Genomic DNA, 20,313 nt, shown 5'->3' with positions numbered 1-20,313 from the left:
GCAAGGTGAGAGAGTAAACCCTTGTCCCAGTGCACAACACTAGCAAGATGTTGTAAAGGCTAGGAAGAACATGGTGAATCTTGGGAGGATTTGTAGACGAGGATGAAAATTTCCAAGGATTCACTGAAGGATTGGATTGGATTTGTTTATTGTCACGTGTACCGAGATACAGTGAAAAGTATTTTTTTGCGAGCAGCTCAAACAGATCATTTAGTACATGAAAAGAAAATATGTAATAGGGCAGCACAAGGCACACAATGTAAATACATAGACACCGGCATCAGGTGAAGCATACAGGGGTGTAGTTTTAATGAGGTCAGTCCATAAGAGGGTCGTTTAGGAGTCTGGTAACAGTGGGGAAGAAGCTGTTTTTGAATCTATTTGTGCATGTTCTCAGATTTCTGTATCTCCTGCCCAATGGTAGATGGTGGAAGAGTGAATAAGCCAGGTGGGAGGGGTCTTTGATAATGCTGCCCCCTTTCCCAAGGCAGCGGGAGGTGTAAATTGAGTCAATGGATGGGAGGCGGGTTTGTGTGCTGGACTAAGCTGTGTTCACGGCTCTCTGAAGTTTCTTGCGGTCTTGGGCCGAGCAGTTGCCATACCAGGCTGTGATGCAGCCCGATAGGATGCTTTCTATGGTGCATCTGTAAAAGCTGGTAAGAGTCAGTGTGGACATGCTGAATTTCCTTAGTTTCCTGAGGAAGTGTAGGCACCGTTGTGCTTTCTAGAAGTGAGTGGAACTTGACGATAGTGGAGCGGGACCTTCTGAAGTTTGGGACAGAAATGGCCCAGATCTGGATGAGTTGGAGTTTGTAAAGTGTGTAGTTGGGCCTGCTGCCAATGAGGATATTGGAAAATTAAGGTCTGAAGGTGGCAAAGCATAAAACAAATAATTAAAAGCAAATTACTGCGGATGCTGGAATCTGAAATGGAAGAGAAAATGGTGTATAATCTCAGCAGGTCTGGCAGCATCTGTAGGGAGAGAACAGAGCTAGAGTTTTGAGTCCGATGACTCTTTGTCAAAGCTAACAGACAGAGAAAGTAGGAAATATTTATACTGTGGAGTGAGAATGAAAGATGAGTCATAGCCACAGAAACCCAGGGAAACCGGGTGCTAATGGCCACAGATACCAAGGGGAAAGAGTGTTAATGGCAGTCCCCAGAGAGAACAAAAGATGTGAAAGGCCAAACAGCAGAGAAACTAAAACTTTCTCTGCTGTCTGACATTCTCATTCCACAGTATAAATATTTCCCACTTTGTCTGTTAGCTGTGACAAAGAGTCATTTGGATTCGAAACGTTAGCTCCTTTCTCTCCCTACAGATGCTGCCAGACCTGCTGAGATTTTCCAGCGTTTTCTCTTTTGAAACAAATGGTTCATTGTTGTTCGAGGTAAGGTGGGGACAGAGATGGGCAATGGTGTGATTTCAGGATGTGCCGGACCCACCAAAGTCTCCGGCGTTTGGTATGGCTCACCTGCCCCGTCATGGGGGTGGTAGCCTTCTGCAGGACCAGAACTTCCCGCTATCAGGAAGAGCTGGCAATTCCCACCCACTGTTTTAGGGATGGACTGAAGGTGGGGTTTGAAATTCATCCCTCTGTCAAGCAAGGTACTGAGGTTACACATCAGACTGAGCACAAGCAGGTTTTGGTAAAAGGCGAATGTGCAAATTTGAGATATGTTTCACGAGGAAATTAGACTTGCACTATTTCCTGAATCGTTCTTATTAGAAAGGCAGAAACAAAAATACATAATGTGATGTGATGTGAGCGCTTTCACTCTCCAAACGGGAGGGACTGAGATAGTCTGTCTATAGTTACTCTCTATTGTTCATAGTTAATATCACATTGTTTGTCATTTATCCATCTGACAGGTTTCAGATATTGAACGCAGAATTTCAGCTCTGAATGTGGCGGGTTTAAACGTGGTTCCCTGTGAGCGACTGCTAAAGAAACGGAACCAGCCAGATGCGAAGGTAAAGGGAGAGCTTGGATGTTGAGACTGTAAGTGAAATAATTAACATCTCCTGTTAAACTGGCTTGATGGTGGGAGTGCACCTTTTATGTTTTGTTTCAGACAGAGACCATTGATTCTTCGAGGCAACAGAGAAGAAAGCTGCCAGCCCCACCAATGCAAGGTATTAGCAGGCAGCGTGCTTTTAGTATCTCTTCAGTTCTAACAGTTCATTAAAACATTTAGAATAGGCATGACAAAAAGTCAGATAATTGTTCATTATAATTGCCTTTTCGTCACCAATACATGAACCTTATCTATTGCCTCGTTCATAAGATTGAACATACTTAAAGGGGAACTTTTGTATAATTTTGAGGAGTTGTATATAAACAAATAATAATAATAATCTGTATTAATGTCACAAGTAAGTTTGCGTTATACCGCCATGAAGTTACTGTGAAAATCCCCCCAGTCGCCACATTCCGGCGCCTGTTCGGGTACACAGAGGGAGAATTCAGAATGTCCAATTCAACTAACAGCACGTCTTTCAGGACTTGTGGGAGGAAACCGGAGCACCCGGAGGAAACACACGCAGACATGGCGAGAACTTGCAGACTCCGCACAGACAGTGACCCAAGTCACTGGGCAGCATGGTAGCATTGTGGTTAGCACAATTGCTTCACAGCTCCAGGGTCCCAGGTTTGATTCCGGTTTGGGTCACTGTCTGTGCGGAGTCTGCACATCCTCCCCGTGTGTGCGTGGGTTTCCTCCGGGTGCTCCGGTTTCCTCCCACAGTCCAAAGATGTGCAGGTTAGGTGGATTGGCCATGATAAATTGCCCTTAGTGTCAGAATTGCCCTTAGTGTTGGGTGGGGTTACTGGATTATGGGGATAGGGTGGAGGTGTTGACCTTGGCTGGGATGCTCTTTCCGGGAGCCGGTGCAGACTCGATGGGCCGGGTGGCCTCCTTCTGCACTGTAAATTCTATGAAGGCGGGAATCGCACCCAGGTCCCTGGCGCTGTGAAGCAACAAAGCTAAGATTATATATATTATATAACCACCCCTGACAATTGTCCTTTAGAAGTAAATAGAGGAGTGCCACATGCAAACCTATTGTCAGTCCCTTAAGTGTGTATACAAGGATGATATGTACATCACTTGACATGATTCAGGAGGAACTAAGTTGGAGCGTACTCAAAGCTTGATCTGTAGTTAAGTCTGACAGCCCTCTTTAGGGACTACATGAGTTATGTAGACTCAAAACTATCAGTTAGTGTTTTAAGGGCAGATAAATACTGACCTGGGCTACGCGATGCAAAAACATGGTATGTTCTTTAATGAGATTATGAATCACTTAAGCTTTCACAATGCATATTTTGGCATCATTTAGGCCCCCACTCGCTTGTTTTAAAGCTTTCAAAGCATATCTAACACAGGAGCAGGACTAAGCCATTTGACCCTTTGAGCCTGTTCCACTATTCAGCACAATTATGGCTGACCCTCTCTGTCCTCCTCTACCTCCCTTAACCATCCCCAAATTTGTAGCATTTTATAACCCTCTACTGAAACACAACTCAAATTCTCTTCCTCGTTGCTTTATACATGGCCGAGCACTTCTTTAATGCAATCGTTATGAAGTTTTCATGTCAGTGTAACTTTATTCCATGAAGATTATCCTGATTTCCAACATGTGGCAGCTCCCACACAATTATAATTGAAGAAGAATCAAGCAGTCCGTCTCCTTACCTGTGCGATTTATTTTTGTTACAGGTTCTTCACCAATCAATAAACCTCTTTTCCCCTTCCACAAAATGTACTTGCTAATGGAACCATCATTTAATGGTGCAGGAGTCTCAATGGGAAAAGATTATGTTTCTCATAACAAAACCTCATTCGAGCTAAATTGCAAATCTAAGAAAGAGCTAAGAGTGTTTGCCTTCTGCTCCACACTGGATCTCTGGATCATAAATACTGAACGAAGCCCCTATGTCCCGCCATCACTTCTAGTTCATATAAGAAAGCTTGAAATACTTGCATCATTTACAGAAAGATCTTCAATTAAAAGATCAAATTGATGCATTTTGATGAATTTAATTTGTGGCAGTGTTTTTCACTGTGGAGATCTGAAAGCTCAATTCAGAACTAACAAATGTGACCAGCTTCCCAGATATTCCACATCGCTGTCATAATATACACATCAGTATATAATGGTGCAGAGACACACACTGACTGACACACTGCAAGACCAATCAACACACACAACACAGCAACCAATCACCAGTTAGGGCACGGTCACTATAAAGCCAGAGGGCACTAGTTTTCCCACTCATTCGGGATGCAGCCTCTAAGACAGACAGAGCCCGCAGTCAGGAGCACGAACATCTACCATGTGCTAGCAGTATAGGCTGGTCAGGTTAGGCATAGGTCTTCAGTCAATATAACACAGTGTCGACCCACAGTGCAAGTATGTTTAACAGCTCGTAGCTAAATAAAATAGAGTTGTACTTCTACAAGTGTTGGTAGCCTGTTGATGTTACTGCTAAGGTAAACGCAGTCTCCACAGATCCAGAGTACCCAACACATCAATCGCAATGACAGAAACAGATGTTTGTCGTTAATTGGTTACATAGATGAAAGATCGATATTACATAGAATTTACAGTGCAGAAGGAGGCCATTCGGCCCATCGAGTCTGCAACGGCTCTTGGAAAGAGCATCCTACCCCTACCAAGGTCAACACCTCCACCCTATCCTCATAACTCAGTAACCCCACCCAACACTAAGGGCAAATTTGGACACTACGGGCAATTTATCATGGCCAATCCACCTAACCCGCACATCTTTGGACTGTGGGAGGAAACCGGAGCACCTGGAGGAAACCCACGCACACACGGGGAGGATGTGCAGACTCCGCACAGACAGTGACCCAAGCCGGAATCGAACCTGGGACCCTGGAGCTGTGAAGCAATTGTGCTATCCACAATGCTACCGTGCTGCCCTACGAATGCGCAAAGTCTGCCTGAGGATATCAGTATTGAAAGACCAATGAGAAGTGTTAGCTGTAACACCGAATCAGGAATCTTTACTCGGATCTGACCAAAAGCTCTGCCCCGGACTTTTTAATTGCCTCCATGGGAAAGCTCATTCAGGTTAAATCAGATGGTGTACAACCTTGGTGTCCCATCCGAGCCCAAATCATTGTCCAGCATTTCTGACTTTGTCTATATAAATGTTTCCGGAACATACCTCTCCATTTACCTGAAGAAGGAGCTGCGCTCCGAAAGCTAGTGTTTGAAACAAACCTGTTGGACTTTAACCTGGTGTTGTAAGACTTCTTACTGTGCTCACCCCAGTCCAACGCCGGCATCTCCACAACTTGCCCAAGGCACTGCTGTTTACAACCTTGCCCAGTAACCACAAAATCACTGGGTGGTGTTTTTAAAACATTTCTTTATGGGATGTGAGCATCACTGGCCATGCCAGCATTGATTGCCCATCCCGAATTGCCCTTGAGGAGATGGTGGCGATCCCTTTCTTGAACCGCTAAGGTCCCAGATGTGTAGGTACACCCACCATGCTGTGAGGGAGGGGCGTTCCAGGATTTTGACCCAGCGAGTGCTGGAGTATTCAAATCTTCAAGTCAGGACGGTGAGTGATTTGGAGGAGAACTTGGAAGTGGTAGAATGCCCATGTATCTGCTGCCGTTGTTCTAGGTGGAGGCAGTCATGGGTTTGAAAGGTGCCTTGGTGAACTCCTGCAAGCGCATTTTGTAGATGGCACACACAGCTGCTGCTGTGTGTCAGTGGCGGAGGGAGTAAATGTTTGTGGAAAGGGTGCCAATCAAATGGGGCTGCTTTGTCCTGGATGGTGTTGAGCTTCTTGAGTGTTGTTGGAACCGCGCTCATCCAGGCAAGTGGAGAGTATTCCAACACACACCTGACTTTGTGTTTGTAGTTGGTGGACAGGCTTGGGGAGGGGGGGGCAGGAGGTGAGTTATTTATATGGATAGTCCAGTTCAGTGTCTGATCAATGGGAACTCCCAGGATGTTGATCATGAGGGACTCGGTGATGGTAATGCCATTGAATGTCAAGGGGCGATGGTTAGATTCTCTCTTGCAGGAGATGGTCATCGCCTGGCACCAATGTTACTCGCCACTTGTCAGCCCAAGCCAGGATATTGTGGATTAATAACTTGCTGAGCTCTTGCACGCCCACCCCTCTTCCCAACGTTCCTTAATTGTTGGCAGATGTGCCTGCCCTTTTGGCCCCACCCTGTGTAATTTTGCTTTATTGCTTCGCTACCAATCTCTAAATATCCTGCGAATGCATTTTTCCGATTGCGCCTAGTTTAATTCCTTGCGTCCTTTACTGTTGATTCGTCTCCCTCTGATGTGATGCAGAAGCAAGCCTTCCAAAAGGATAGTTTTCCCAATCCAGATTTTCCCACCGCAACCTCTGCCCATGTGCCTCGGAGCAGGCCGAAAGGGGTTGTTGTTTGGAAATGCATGATATTGCGGCAGGCGCCCCGATCAGTTAAAGCTTGTTGAGTTTAGAAGGGGAGGGAGCACTCTGTCCTTCACCAGTTGGCTGTCTGAGTTCTAACAGAAGACATCACCATTAAGGAACAAGACTGAGAAAGTTACAGAGATGAACTGGGACAAGATGGTTGAGGAGGGATGAGTGCAGCAGTACATTTGGCAAGTTGGGTTTGCATAGGGAAATATTCAAGAAGCTGCTGATGTATGAACTTGAGTCTTGAGGTAATAAAAACATTTAATGATTTGAATGTCAGAGGGGATGAATGAAAGTTTAGGTAGGTAATGCTGTGGATGTAGAAATATATCATCTTAGCTACGGGCGAGGAATGGGATTTGAAGTTAATTTCAGGCTCAGATTGGACACTGTACCTCATATTTTTAATATTTGTTATTATACTTTTAATTGTAAAGGAAGGAATTAGTTACTTTATTGTTAGACCTGTATGTTTTGTGCTGATGCACACCATTGTGATGAGTTTGATAGTATATTGCAAAGCCACGGTAACGTTAGCAGGCTGATTTAAAAATAGGTACCACTTGGGTGTGCACCTCGAACACATAGGGCTGAATTTTACATGCGTCGTATTGCTTGCCCCCCTCTCCCCCCACCACCATCTCCACAATACCCCTGCACCTCCCAGAAGGAAATTTCCCCCCCCACCCCCCGGTCTCTACAGCAATAACACATTACGCGCTGATGGCGACCTTAAGCAGTTGAGGGTCGGACTTCTGTCCCTCAGCGGGATGAAGTCCCGCCCTTGAGAGCTGATGGTAGGAAGGATCAAAGGGAGGGGGTAACATCTTGGTGGAGGGAAGTGTCCCTGAAGGGCACAGGACGCCAGGATCAGGAAGTACACCTTCCTTCCCGCCTCTTGACCATTTGGGTTAAAAAGACAATGGGCGGAATTCTCCGCTCCCGGGAAAAATCTGGAGGGCAGTCGTGCACTCGGCCGAGTTTCACGACGGCCTCGGAGGCCGCTCCTCGCCCCCTATTCTCCCCTCCCGGCGGGGCTAGGAGCGGCGCTCCATAGCTCTCGGCCGCGGGGGCGTCACGCCTGATGACATCAGCCGCGCATGCGCAGGTTGGCCGGCTCCAACCCGCACATGCGTGGTGGCTTGATCTTGCGGGGCGGCGGAGGGGAAATAGTGCGTCCGATTTGGACGCCGGCCCGACGATCGGTGGGCACCGATCGCGGGCCTGTCCCCTCCCGAGCACAGTCGTGGTGCTCTTTCCCCAACAGGCCACCTACAAGCCCCAAACGGGCTTCTCACTCCCGTTTCATGACGGCAGCGACCAGGTGTGTTTGTCACCGTCATGAAACGGCCACGAACGGCAGGCCGCACGGCCCATCCCGGTCGGAGAATCGCCGGTCGCCGTGAAAAATGGCAAGCAGCGATTCTTCCGAGCCGGGGGGGGGGGGGGGGGGCGGGGGGGGGGGAGAGAATCGAGTGGGGCGTGAATTTTGTCGGGGGGCCCTTCTGCGATTCTCCCACGCTGCCTGCCTGCCTGCCTGCCCTTGCCAATCTTATTATGATATGGGCAGCATAATATACATGTCAATTGGCTTGTTAACAAGCTCAAATGGCCATTAATTACCTTTTTCAAAATGACTGGCAGGCTGCCAACCTCAGCATATTATGGGGTGGGTCGGCTGACAGTCCTATTTTACATAACCACCCTGAGGAAAACAGGCCTGGTGAGGAACTGTAATATCCAGCCCATTGAGAAGATACCACTTCTGGTTTATAAAGGCAAGGTCTTGTTGTAGAAACCTATCTTAGACTGTCACAGGAAACTCAGAACTTTATCAACTCTGAAAGTTTAGCGGCTGTCTAAAAATACCACATGTCGCTCCTAAAGCAGAGTAGATTAGTGCCTGTCTCACTGCACTTTTTTGACGTTTGATAGTTAATGATTCTAACCTTTCTGTAAATGGAACTCAAAATGATTAATTAGACACTCTGCAAAGTCTGAAGAGAGTATTCTTAATGCTAACAATTAATTAAGATGCTTTTTGCAATGTTGCACACTGACTTTGAATCGTTACTTAAAACTAGGACACCTTTCATTAGTAGCCATTTCAAGATGATTTTTCAGGTGATTAATGACCTCCATAGAAAGACTGTCATTTTACGAGAAGGATTGCATCTTTTGTCAAACTCTATTCACGATATGTAATGATAAAGTCATGATTCAGACAGTCTTCATAAGCATCAAAGATGAACCTACAAGAATGAAGAACCCTAGCTCTAGCCAGGAACAGCTTATTAACTCTTCACATTCTGCGGCTGTCTTTACCCATCTCGGAGTCCTCCCAAGGCAACCCCTTCGTGCCGGAGCAAAACTAAATATCCCAAAGCCTGCTTCGTTTTACTTATTCCCTACTCCTTTCTACTTCCCCAGTCCATTTCTTGGCCACTTCTGTGCCCATTCTCCTTTGTTTTCACACTCCTTTCTTGTTTCTCTTTACACCTTTTGCTTTCTGCCTCTTCCCCATCATCTATACCACCAGTATTCCGTGCTTCAAGACGCACAGAGAAATTGGGTTAATAATAATAATAATAATCTTTATTGTCACAAGTTGGCTTACATTAACACTGCACTGAAGTTGCTGTGAAAAGCCCCTAGTCGCCACATTCCGGCACCTGTTCGGGTACACGGAGGGCGATTTCAGAATGTCCAAATTACCTATTAGCGCGTCTTTTGGGACTTGTGGGAAGAAACCGGAGCAACTGGAGGAAACCCATGGAGACCCGGGGAGAACGTGCAGACTCCACTCAGACAGTGACCCAAGCCGGGAATCGAACCTGGGAGCCTGGCGCTGTGAAGCCACAGTGCTAACCACTGTGCTACCATGCTGCCGGCACGGCGAATAAAGAAGTCTTGCTACAGGGTTTTGATGAGACTGGATCGAGAGTACTGTGGGCAGTAAGTTTAGGAAAAGATATACCTGCGGGTTGGAGGCAGCACAGCAAAGGTTCACTGGATTGGTCCCCAGGGAGGCAGTGTCATGGTGATATTGTCGATGGGTTAGTAACCCAGAAAACCAGGGTAAATAGTGGTCTGGGGACCAGAGTTCGAATCCCACCATACAGATGGTAAAATTTGAATTCAATAAATATCTGGATTTAAAGGCCTAACGATGAACCATGGAACCATTGTTGATTGTCGTAAAACCCATCTGGTTTTCACCAGTGTCCTTTAGGGAAGTATATATGTCGTCCTTGCCTGGCCTAGAAATGACTCCAGATCCACAGCAATATGGTTGACTCTTAAATGCCCTCAGAGATGGGCCCAGCCAGCGACGCCCACATCCCTTGAACAAATAAAAATTAAATTGTCCTGCGATGCGAGGCTGAGTAAATTGGCTTTATATTCTCTGTGGTTTTGAAGAATGAGAGGCAACCTCATTGAATCTACAAAATTCTGAAAGAGCTCTGATAGGATGGACGCTGAGAGATTATTTCTGCTGTTCTGGGAATCTAATACATGGGGGCTCTGTCTCAGGAGAAGGGGTTAGGACTAGCATGAGGAGAAATGTCTTCACGCAAAGGGTTGTGAATCTTTGGAATTCTCCAATCCAGAGGGTTGTGAATGCTCCAACAGTGAATATATTTAATGATGTGGAGATTCCGGCGTTGGACTGGGGTGAGCACAGTAAGAAGGTTTACAACACCAAGTTAAAGTCCAACAGGTTTGTTTCAAACACGAGCTTTCGGAGCACCGCTCCTTCTTCAGGTGACTGGAGAGGTATGATCCAGAAGCATTTATATAGACAAAGTCAGAGATGCTGGACAATGCTTGGAATGCGAGCATTTGCGGGTAATCAAATCATTACAGATCCAGAGAGAGGGGTAACCCCAGGTTAAAGAGGTGTGAATTGTCTCAAGCCAGAACATTTGGTGGAATTTTGCAAGTCCAGGCCAGATGGTGGGGGGTGAATGTAATGCGACATGAATCCAAGATCCCGGTTGAGGCCGCACTCATGCGTGCGGAACTTAGCTATGAGTTTTTGCTCGGCAAATCTGCGTTGTCGCGTGTCCTGAAGACCGCCTTGAAGAACGCTTACCCGGAGATCAGAGGCTGAATGCCCTTGACTGCTGAAGTGTTCCCCGACTGGAAGGGAACATTCCTGCCTCCTTCGTGGTACAATCGTGGTGATTGTCGCACGATGCCCGTTCATTCATTGTCGCAGTGTCTGCATGGTCTCGCCAATGTACCACGCTTCGGGGCATCCTTTCCTGCAGCGTATGATATATTTAAGGTTGGGGTGGACATATTTTTTGGTCTTGCAGGATATCGAGGGAAGTGGGAGTGGGCGGGAACAAAGAACAAGGAAAAGTGCAGCACAGGAACAGGCCCTTCGGCCCTCCAAGCCTGCACCGACCATGCTGCCCGTCTAAACTAAAACCTTCTGCGCTTCCAGCATCACTTTCCCTCTATTCCCATCCTATTCATGTGTTTGTCAAGAAGCCCTGAAACATTACTATCGTGCCTGCTTCTACCACCTCCTCCAGCAACAAGATCGAGGCATCAACTACCCTCTTTGTTAAAAAAAAAAACCTCATCATTAACAGTGAGGTTGAGTGTCTTGGAAGATATAGATGAGATGGTCAAATGGGCAGAACATAGGACATACAGTGCAGAAGGAGGCCATTCGGCCCATCGAGTCTGCACCGCCCTCACTTCCACCCTATTCCCATAACCCAATAACCCCTCCAAACCTTTTTGGTCACTAAGGGCAATTTATCATGGCCAATCCACCTAACCTGCATGTCTTAGCACTATGGGAGGAAACCGGAGTACCCGGAGGAAACCCACGCAGACACGGGGAGAACGTGCAGACTCCGCACAGACAGTGACCCAGCGGGGAATCTAACCTGGGACCCTGGAGCTGTGAAGCCACAGTGCTAGCCACTTGTGCTACCGTGCTGCCCAGAAAAGTGGTATATGGAATTTAAATCCTGAAATGTGAGGGGTGCTTTGGAAGGAGTAATTTGACAAGGAAGTATTCAATGAATGGCCTGACACTGGGAAGTTCCGAGGAATAAAGGGATCTTGGCGTGTTTGTCCATAGATCTCTGAAGGTAGAGGGCAGGTTAATTGGTGGCGTAAAAGGCATGTGGGACACTTGTCTTTATCGATCATGGCATAGATTACAAAAGCAAGGAGGTCAAGTTGGAGTTGTATGGAACGTTGGTGAGGCCACAGCTGGAGCACTGTGTGCTATTCTGGTCGCCACATTATAGGAAGGATGTGATTGCACTGGAAGGGGGTGCAGAGATGATTCAACAGGATGTTTCCTAGGATGGAACATTTAAGTTATGAATAATAATAATCTTTATTGTCACAAAATAGGCTTACATTAACACTGCAATGAAGTTATTGTGAAAAGAAAGGTTGGATAGGCTTGGGTTGTTCTCGCTGGAGCAGAGACGACTGAGGGGTGACCTGATCGAGGTGTACAAGATTATGAGGGGTGTCGATAGGGAGCAGCTGTTTCCCCCTTAGTTGAAGGGTCTGTCATGAGGGGACACAAGTTCAAGGTGAGGGGCAGGAGGTTTAGGGGGACTTGAGGAAAAACATTTTTACCCAGAGGGTGTTGATGGTCTGGAATGCACTGCCTGGGATGGTGGTAGAAGCGAGTTCCCTCACATCCTTTACAAAGTAACTGGATACACACTTGGCACGTGTTAACATTCGAGGCTATGGGCCAAGTGCTGGCAAATGGGATTAGGTGGGCAGATCGGGTATCTTTCATGCGCGGTGCAGACTCGATGGGCAGAAGAGCCTCTCCTGCGCTGTATTATTCTGTGACTTCGATATCGTTCCTCCCCTGCCTTCATCCAAGTCTTTAAAACAATGGAAAACCAATTGGAGTCCCAGAACAGATTTGTGGACCACAGCATTCCCTGCATCTTGCATATCCAGGAAACATCCATTAACCTTTACACTTTAGTTTCAGTCCCTCACCCACCCCTCCGTCTGTGCAGCCATATCCTTCTCAACTTTTTCCTATGATTTACATAATTCCTTAATCCCCTCCTAACTGATGGATCGGACGCTATCGCAAACCCGCATTGATAGTTATATTTGATTTGCCGATCGACTGACATACAGACTTTCAGAGAAGGGAATCACTTCAACAAAGCGTTCAAGTAGGATATGAGGGAAAGAATTCAAAGCTCATGTGAAACATTCTTTGAAGTTTAAAGCCTTATGGTCTAATTACGCTGATATCACATTTCATAGACCTAACTGCAAATGCTTGAAGGGGAAACATGAGCTGTTAAAGATTTGAAATCATAAACAGGAGTGCCTTGCATGAGCCCCAAGACATTCTAAAGTGCGTAACACCCAATTTAAGAGATTCGGCAACCAATCTGATCACAGCAAGCTCCCACAAGTAGCACTGTGTTAATGACCAGATTATCTCTCTTTGTGATTTTGGTTAAGGGATAAATATTAACAAGAGCACTGGCTTAAACTCGACTGCTCTTCTTGAAACTGGTGTCCTGGGATCTTTTATGTCTACCCAAGAGAGCAGATGAGGCCCCAGTTTAACACCGCACCTGGAAGACAACCGGTTCTAACGCTGTAGTGCTCCCTCAGCGTGACTTTAACTCAGAACCTTCTGCTTCAGGGGTGCTACCAACTGAGCTGGGACTAACACTGATTTGCATCTGTCCCTGATTCACTTCCCGCTTTGATCCTCTCAGTTTCCTCCTCTTCACATTCCAGATAGCACAGTGGTTAGCAATGCTGTCTCACAGCGCCAGGGATCCGGGTTCAATTCCGGCCTTGGCTGACTGTGCGGAGTCTACACGTTCTCCCCGTGTATGCGTGGGTTTCCTCAGGGTGCTCCGGTTTCCTCCCACAGCCCAAAGATGTGCGAATTAGGTGGATTGGCCATGATCAATGTGCAGGGTTATGAGGATAGGGTGGGGAAGTAGGCCTGGGTAGAGAGCTCTTTGGGAGGGTTGGTGCAGACTCGATGGGTGAATGGCCTCCTCCTGCAGTGTAGGAATTCTATGGATAAGTGATTTTGATTTTTAAAATTCTTCCGGCCAAAGGGCTCAGCAATTCTAGCCCATTCCTTATTCACCTTTAGCAAGTGGTGGTAAACCACCTTCTACAGTCCATGTGCTGTAGGCACATCCACAGTGGTGTTAGGAAGTTGATTCCAGGATTTTGGCCCAGCAACAGTGAAGGAATGGCGATATAGTCCCAGGAATGTGACTTGGAGGGGACGTACAGACGGTGGTGTTCCCATGCATTTGCTGAGGTTGCAGGTTTGGAAGGTGCTGTCGATGGAGACTTGGTGAGTTGCTGCAGTGCACCTCGTTGATGGTACACACGGCTGCCACTGTATCGGTGGTGGGGGGGGGAGGGTGGGGGTGGGGGGGGAGGGTGGGGGGGGGGGGAGGGTGGGTGGGGGGGGGAGGGTGGGTGGGTGGGGAGGGTGGGTGGGTGGGGGGGGGAGGGTGGGGGGGGGGAGTGAATGTTTAAACTCAGGTGGCTAAGGTGCCTTTGCTGACTATTTTCTTTGTATCTAACTATTGCAGGGGAGGCAGTTCACAATGCTCCGGGCATGTCTATCAGGACATACAGCAGGAATGGCTCCTTCCAAGATCCAACATCACGGCACAACCTAAAAGAAGACACAAGCATGATTGAAAATCCTGCAGTAAGCTTTCAAAGTTCATCAATTTTCTAACGTTTCAGAATTAAACCACAATGGGCCCCTGACTGCACTGCAGGAGGCCATTCAGCCCGTCGAGCGGGATTTTCCAGCCCTTCCCGCCAGTGAGATCTTTCAATCCCGCCAAAGGTGGCCCCTGCAGCAGGTTTCCCAGTAGCAGGGGCGGAGGGAGGTGGGGAGGGGGGCAGGGGCAGTCGAGCCATACGAAGCGTCATAGACCTTGGCGAGCTGCCTCCAACGCCATTTTCTTTTCAACATGGCGGTACTGGAAAATCCAGTTCTCCAATGAACATTGTACCTGGTGCCACTCTCCCGGCATTCTCCTCCTGTACGCTTTGCAGATAAAAATCCACACCCCTCTTGAAAGCCTCAATTGAATCTCCCCCCCCCCCCCCCCCCCCCCCCCCCACCGCGCACTCAGGCAGCGTATCCCAAATCCCAGCCACTCGCTGCCTCGAACCCGTTTCTCCTGATGCCTCCATTGAGGTTTTCGCCAGTTAGCTTCAATCGCCGCCCTCTCGTTCTTGATCCTTCCACCAATGAGAACATTTTCTCCCTATCTGCTCTGTCCGGATCCCTGGTGCTTTGAACACCTCTATCAAATCTATAATCCTGCCCAATCCTGTCCTGGGAAAGGCCTGTTGCTTTCAGTCCAACATAACAGCAGGTGCACCCTGTTGGATCACAGTGATTGCCTTTGATCGCTTTTTTGCTTTCCTTAATTCAATTCAAGAATTGACTGAGGCAAAAGACTAAGACCGAACTTTCACAACCGGCGCACTGGATTGCGTTTTCTCTGTCCCATGGAGATGGGATCAATGCAGGTGGGGGGAGGTGGGGGGGCTGGGAAAATTTCCCCGGAGCGGGCAGCGAACGGGATTGGCAGCCTTACATCCTGGCGGCAAATGAACTGGTTGAGGCCCCAGTGAGGGGCAAATGTGTGGCCTTTTTGTCCACTAAAGGCCGCACCTCTCTGACAGGCTGGCACTCCATGCCCCAGTGGTTCACGGGCAGGAAAAACCACACCTAGGGCCCAACCTAATCTTCCAGAGGGATTTTCCCCCTACTCCCAGGGGTTTGACTGGCTTCTATCTGCCTCAGTGTTTACATTCATCGCGCTTTCAGTGGGCCTTTCCACTTCTCCGTTGGTTGTGCCGGCATCACCGACTAACATCCGTATTCCACCAACATTTCTTAATGTGGTGAGCGCCACCTCAGCCAGACCTGACCTGCTGAGGTGGTAGTCCTGGTAACGGAAAGCTTAAAAATGGGCCTAATCTAAAACTGGGTCTTTGAGGATTTTCCAGTCATGGGACTGTGACTATTTCCTTTGGCAGTTCGTTCCATTGAGGGATTGTTCTTGGGGAGAAAGATTGTTGATTCACGGAGCGGGATTTTCCTCTCCCTCAGCGGCGTGTTTCGCGGCCGCGGGAGACGGCTCGCCGGTGGTGGGATCTTCTGGTCCCGCCATTGTCAATGGGATTTCTGGTTGGACGCGCCCCTCGCTACCGGGAAACCCGCGGTGGAGAGTGCGTCGCTGGAGGTACCATAAGATCCCGTCCCAGAGGGGTTAGATAGGGTGGACAGTGAAAGTCTTTTTCCTCGGATGGTGATGACCAACACGAGGGGACATAGCTTTAAATTGAGGGGTGAGAGATATAGGACAGATGTCAGAGGCAGTTTCTTTACTCAGAGAGTAGTCGGGGTGTGGAACGCCCTGCCTGCAACAGTAGTAGACTCGCCAACTTTAAGGGCATTTAAGTGGTCACTGGATAGACATATGGATGAAAATGGAATAGTGTAGGTCAGATAGGCTTCAGATGGTTTCACAGGTCGGCGCAACATCGAGGGCCGAAGGGCCCGTACTGCGCTGTAGTGTTCTATGTTCTATGTTCTATGTATGTCCCACTGTCTTGGAAAGAAATGGTCTTTGCCGTTTGTGTGGACGGTTACCTTGTGTTTTGTCATTACCGAATGGCAGCGGATACCTGTTTTTGTCAGTTCCCACCAGTCCATTCTATATTTTATAGAACATGGTCATTTACATGTCTCCCTCATTTGCTCTAGTAAACCCCATTCCAAACCTTTGATCAAAGATGTGACACTGGTTTATATCCCACATTGCCGCATGCAGTTAGAGATAGAGAAATACAGCACAGAACAGGCCCTTCGGCCCACGATGTTGTGCCGAACTTTTGTCCGAGGTTAATCATAGAATTTTGGACACTAAGGGCAGTTTATCATGGCCAATCCACCCAACCTGCACATCTTTGGACTGTGGGAGGAAACCGGAGCACCTGGAGGAAACCCACGCAGACACGGGGAGAACGTGCAGACTCTGCACAGACAGTGACCCAAGTCGAAATCGAACTTGGGACCCTGGAGCTGTGAAGCAGTTGTGCTATCCACAATGCTACCATGCTGCCCTTAAGAACAAATTAATCTACACTCTATTATTCTGCCCTAATCCATGTACCTATCCAATAGCCGCTTGAAGGTCCCTAACGTTTCCGACTCAACTACTTCCACAGGCAGTGCATTCCATGCCCCCACTACTCTCTGGGTAAAGAACCTACCTCTGACATCCCCCCTATATCTTCCACCATTCACCTTAAATTTATGTCCCCTTGTAATGGTTTGTTCCATCCGGGGTAAAAGTCTCTGACTGTCTACTCTACCTATTCCCCTGATCATCTTATAACCCTCTATCACGTCGCCCCTCATCCTTCTCCGTTCTAATGAGAAAAGGCCTAGCACCCTCAACCTTTCCTCGTAAGACCTCCTCTCCATTCCAGGCAACATCCTGGTAAATTTCCTTTGCACCTTTTCCAAAGCTTCCACATCCTTCCTAAATGAGGTGACCAGAACTGCACACAGTACTCCAAATGTGGCCTTACCAAGGTTTTGAACAGCTGCATCATCACCTCACGGCTCTTAAATTCAATCCCTCTGTTAATGAACGCTAGCACACCATAGGCCTTCTTCACAGCTCTATCCACTTGAGTGGCAACTTTCAAAGATCTATGAACAGAGACCCCAAGATCTCTCTGCTCCTCCACATTGCCAAGAACCCTACCGTTAACCCTATATTCCGCATTCATATTTGTCCTTCCAAAATGGACAACCTCACACTTTTCAGGGTTAAACTCCATCTGCCACTTCTCAGCCCAGCTCTGCATCCTATCTGTCTCTTTGCAGCCGACAACAGCCCTCCTCACTATCCACAACTCCACCAATCTTCGTATCATCTGCAAATTTACTGACCCACACTTTAGCTCCCTCATCCAAGTCATTAATGAAAATCACAAACAGCAGAGGACCCAGAACTGATCCCTGCGGTACGCCACTAGTAACTGGGCTCCAGGCTGAATATTTGCCATCCACCATCACACTCTGTCTTCTATCGGTTAGCCAGTTCGTTATCCAACTGGCCAAATTTCCCACTATCCCATGCTCCTTACTTTCTGCATAAGCCTACCATGGGGAACCTTATCAAATGCCTTACTAAAATCCATGTACACTACATCCACTGCTTTACCTTCATCCACATGCTTGGTCACCTCCTCAAAGAAGTCAATAAGACTTGTAAGGCAAGACCTACCCCTCACAAATCCGTGCTGACTATCCCTAATTAAGCAGTGTCTTTCCAGATGCTTAGAAATCCTATCCCTCAGTACCTTTTCCATTACTTTGCCTACCACCGAAGTAAGACTAACTGGCCTGTAATTCCCAGGGTTATCCCTATTCCCTTTTTTGAACAGGGGCACGACATTCACCACTCTCCAATCCTCTGGTACCACCCCTGTTGACAGCGAGGACGAAAAGATCATTGCCAACGGCTCTGCAATTTCATTTCTTGCTTCCCATAGAATCCTTGGATATATCCCGTCAGGCCCGGGGGACTTGTCTATCCTCAAGATTTTCAAAATGCCCAACACATCTTCCTTCCTAACAAGTATCTCCTCGAGCTTACCAGTCTGTTTCACATTGTCCTCTCCAACAATATGGCCCCTCTCGTTTGTAAATACTGAAGAAAAATACTTGTTGAAGACCTCTCCTATCTCTTAAGACTCAATACGCAATCTCCCGTTACTGTCCTTGATCGGACCTACCCTCGCTCTAGTCATTCTCATATTTCTCACATATGTGTAAAAGGCCTTGGGGGTTTCCTTGATCCTACCTGCCAAAGATTTTTCATGCCCTCTCTTAGTTCTCCTAATCCCTTTCTTCAGTTCCCTCCTGGCTGTCTGTACCCCTCCAGCACCCTGTCTGAACCTTGTTTCTTCAGCCTTGCATAAGTCTCCTTCCTCTTAACAAGGCATTCAACCTCTCTTGTCAACCATGGTTCCCTCACTCGACCATTTCTTCCCTGCCTGACAAAGCCATACTTATCAAAAACACGCAGTACCTGTTCCTTGAACAAGTTCCACATTTCACTTGTGTCCTTCCCTGACAGCCTATGTTCCCAACTTATGCACTTCAATTCTTGTCTGACAGCATTGTATTTGTTGCCTCCATGTTGAAGCACACTCGCAGTTTCCATCCTGCCTCAGCAGCGCCCATCACTCCTGGCCAGGCTCCAGAGCTGCGGGCCATGTGACAGGGCTGACAGCATCAGCAGCCTGCCTGTCATCCTTAGTAGGCCTAAGGGGAGGCTAGCTCCAGGAAGATTGTGCCAACGAGCGTGCTTCTAGCAAATTGCAGGCGCCGGATCCCACTTGATCCTGAAGTTGGGGTCTCGAAACCCATGGTAAGATCCAGCCCTCCGAAGAGGGCGACAGAACTCCTGAGCTCCTGTTGGGCCTTTCACCTTTCCTGTGCGCGGCCCAAACCTAAATGCAGACCAGGACAGTGAAGTAAAAGTTGTCACTGGGGTGCCGCGCTGCCACATAATTGACCTTAATATGAGCGGGGAGCTAGGGAAAGTATGGGTGCTAGAAAGGTGAAATTGAAACAAAAATATGCTGGAAATACTCAGCGGGTCAGGCAGCATCTGTGGCGAGTGAAAGGTTTACGTGATGCAGGGTAGAGGATTAATGAACAGGGTCAGCTGAGTACAGAGGTGCCAGGACCAACAATCGTGGAACTCTGCTGGCAGCATCTGCAATGCAGGGAGGTGGCCTCACCGTGTACCTGCGGAGGATGATTCAGTGGGCTCTCCGCTCACCCAAAGCAGGACAGGCCCCTGGCTGAAGGAGCCGTCAAAGTCTGTTTTTGCACATACGTAAAGCAGAAAGTGCTGGAGATATTCAGGAGCCCCCAACAGTACCTGTGGACAAAGGCAATGACTGTTTTGCCGGAACTCTCAGAGGCGCCATCCTTTAGTGCTGAGGAAAGAAATAATCAACCTGAAATATTAGCTCTGTTTCTCCCTCCACATATGTGGCCAAACCTGTGCAGTATTCCCAGCATTTTCTGCCTTTATTTCCGATTTCCACAATTGTTGTCGTGTTCTCCCCCACCCGCTCCACTTCTAAACCTTGACTGCTCAATGAATTATTTCTCTCTCCCTTGCTCCAGGTGTTTTTACCTTACTGAGAACTGGACACCACTCTGAAGATAACTCACTGCCTCTGGCTGTCCACTAGAGTGCCTTGATACAACAGCCATGGAAATTATTACCTGCCACTGCTTCTGAAAATCCCATAGGAACCGACTCTCACCGGATACCTCCCTGAATTCACGCTTGTGATCCTTCAGGATTGTACCTTTACTGTGGTTAAAAAAAAAAATAATGTTTTGCCTTAATTTCAAAGAGAACTTTTGAGAATGGCGACTGGCCTCCCTAACGCTGGCCCTCCCATTTGAAAAGCACTTTGATGTGTTTGCTGTACAGAACTTGTGATCGTCAAGTATGTGATTTGTCTTTACATGGTAGCACAAACTCGATGTAGTTGGAAGCAAGGTTACTTGTAAGTGATTTGCCAACTGTATTATCTTATTCAATTGAATTGTCAAAAAAAAACCTGGGGGGGGTAAGAGGTACCTCAGCCATATTGTTAGCTGCTGTCAATTCATTGGTGAGGGTTCCCTTGGAGCGGCGAGATAATTGAATCTTTTTTAAAATGTTATTTTATCGTGCACATTTATTTTCATACAAATGATTTTGGTCTCGAATGT

The 20,313-nt window shown here is 47.6% G+C and overlaps 1 protein-coding gene across 1 annotated transcript in view; it reads left to right on the top strand.

The window, feature by feature from the left end:
* LOC119965580 (myosin VIIA and Rab interacting protein) overlaps positions 1-19,914 on the top strand; it is a 415,287-nt gene extending 395,373 nt beyond the window's left edge. The window contains 4 exon segments of the mRNA XM_038796372.1: positions 1,874-1,975; positions 2,077-2,137; positions 14,057-14,178; positions 19,714-19,914. Coding sequence (XP_038652300.1) covers positions 1,874-1,975; positions 2,077-2,137; positions 14,057-14,178; positions 19,714-19,731 — 303 coding nt within the window. The 3' untranslated portion in view covers positions 19,732-19,914.
* Positions 19,915-20,313: the final 399 nt, after the last annotated feature.

This window comes from Scyliorhinus canicula, chromosome 5 (genome assembly GCF_902713615.1).
Source record: "Scyliorhinus canicula chromosome 5, sScyCan1.1, whole genome shotgun sequence".
Lineage (NCBI taxonomy): Eukaryota > Metazoa > Chordata > Chondrichthyes > Carcharhiniformes > Scyliorhinidae > Scyliorhinus > Scyliorhinus canicula.
This window is presented reverse-complemented; position numbering and strand designations above follow the sequence as displayed.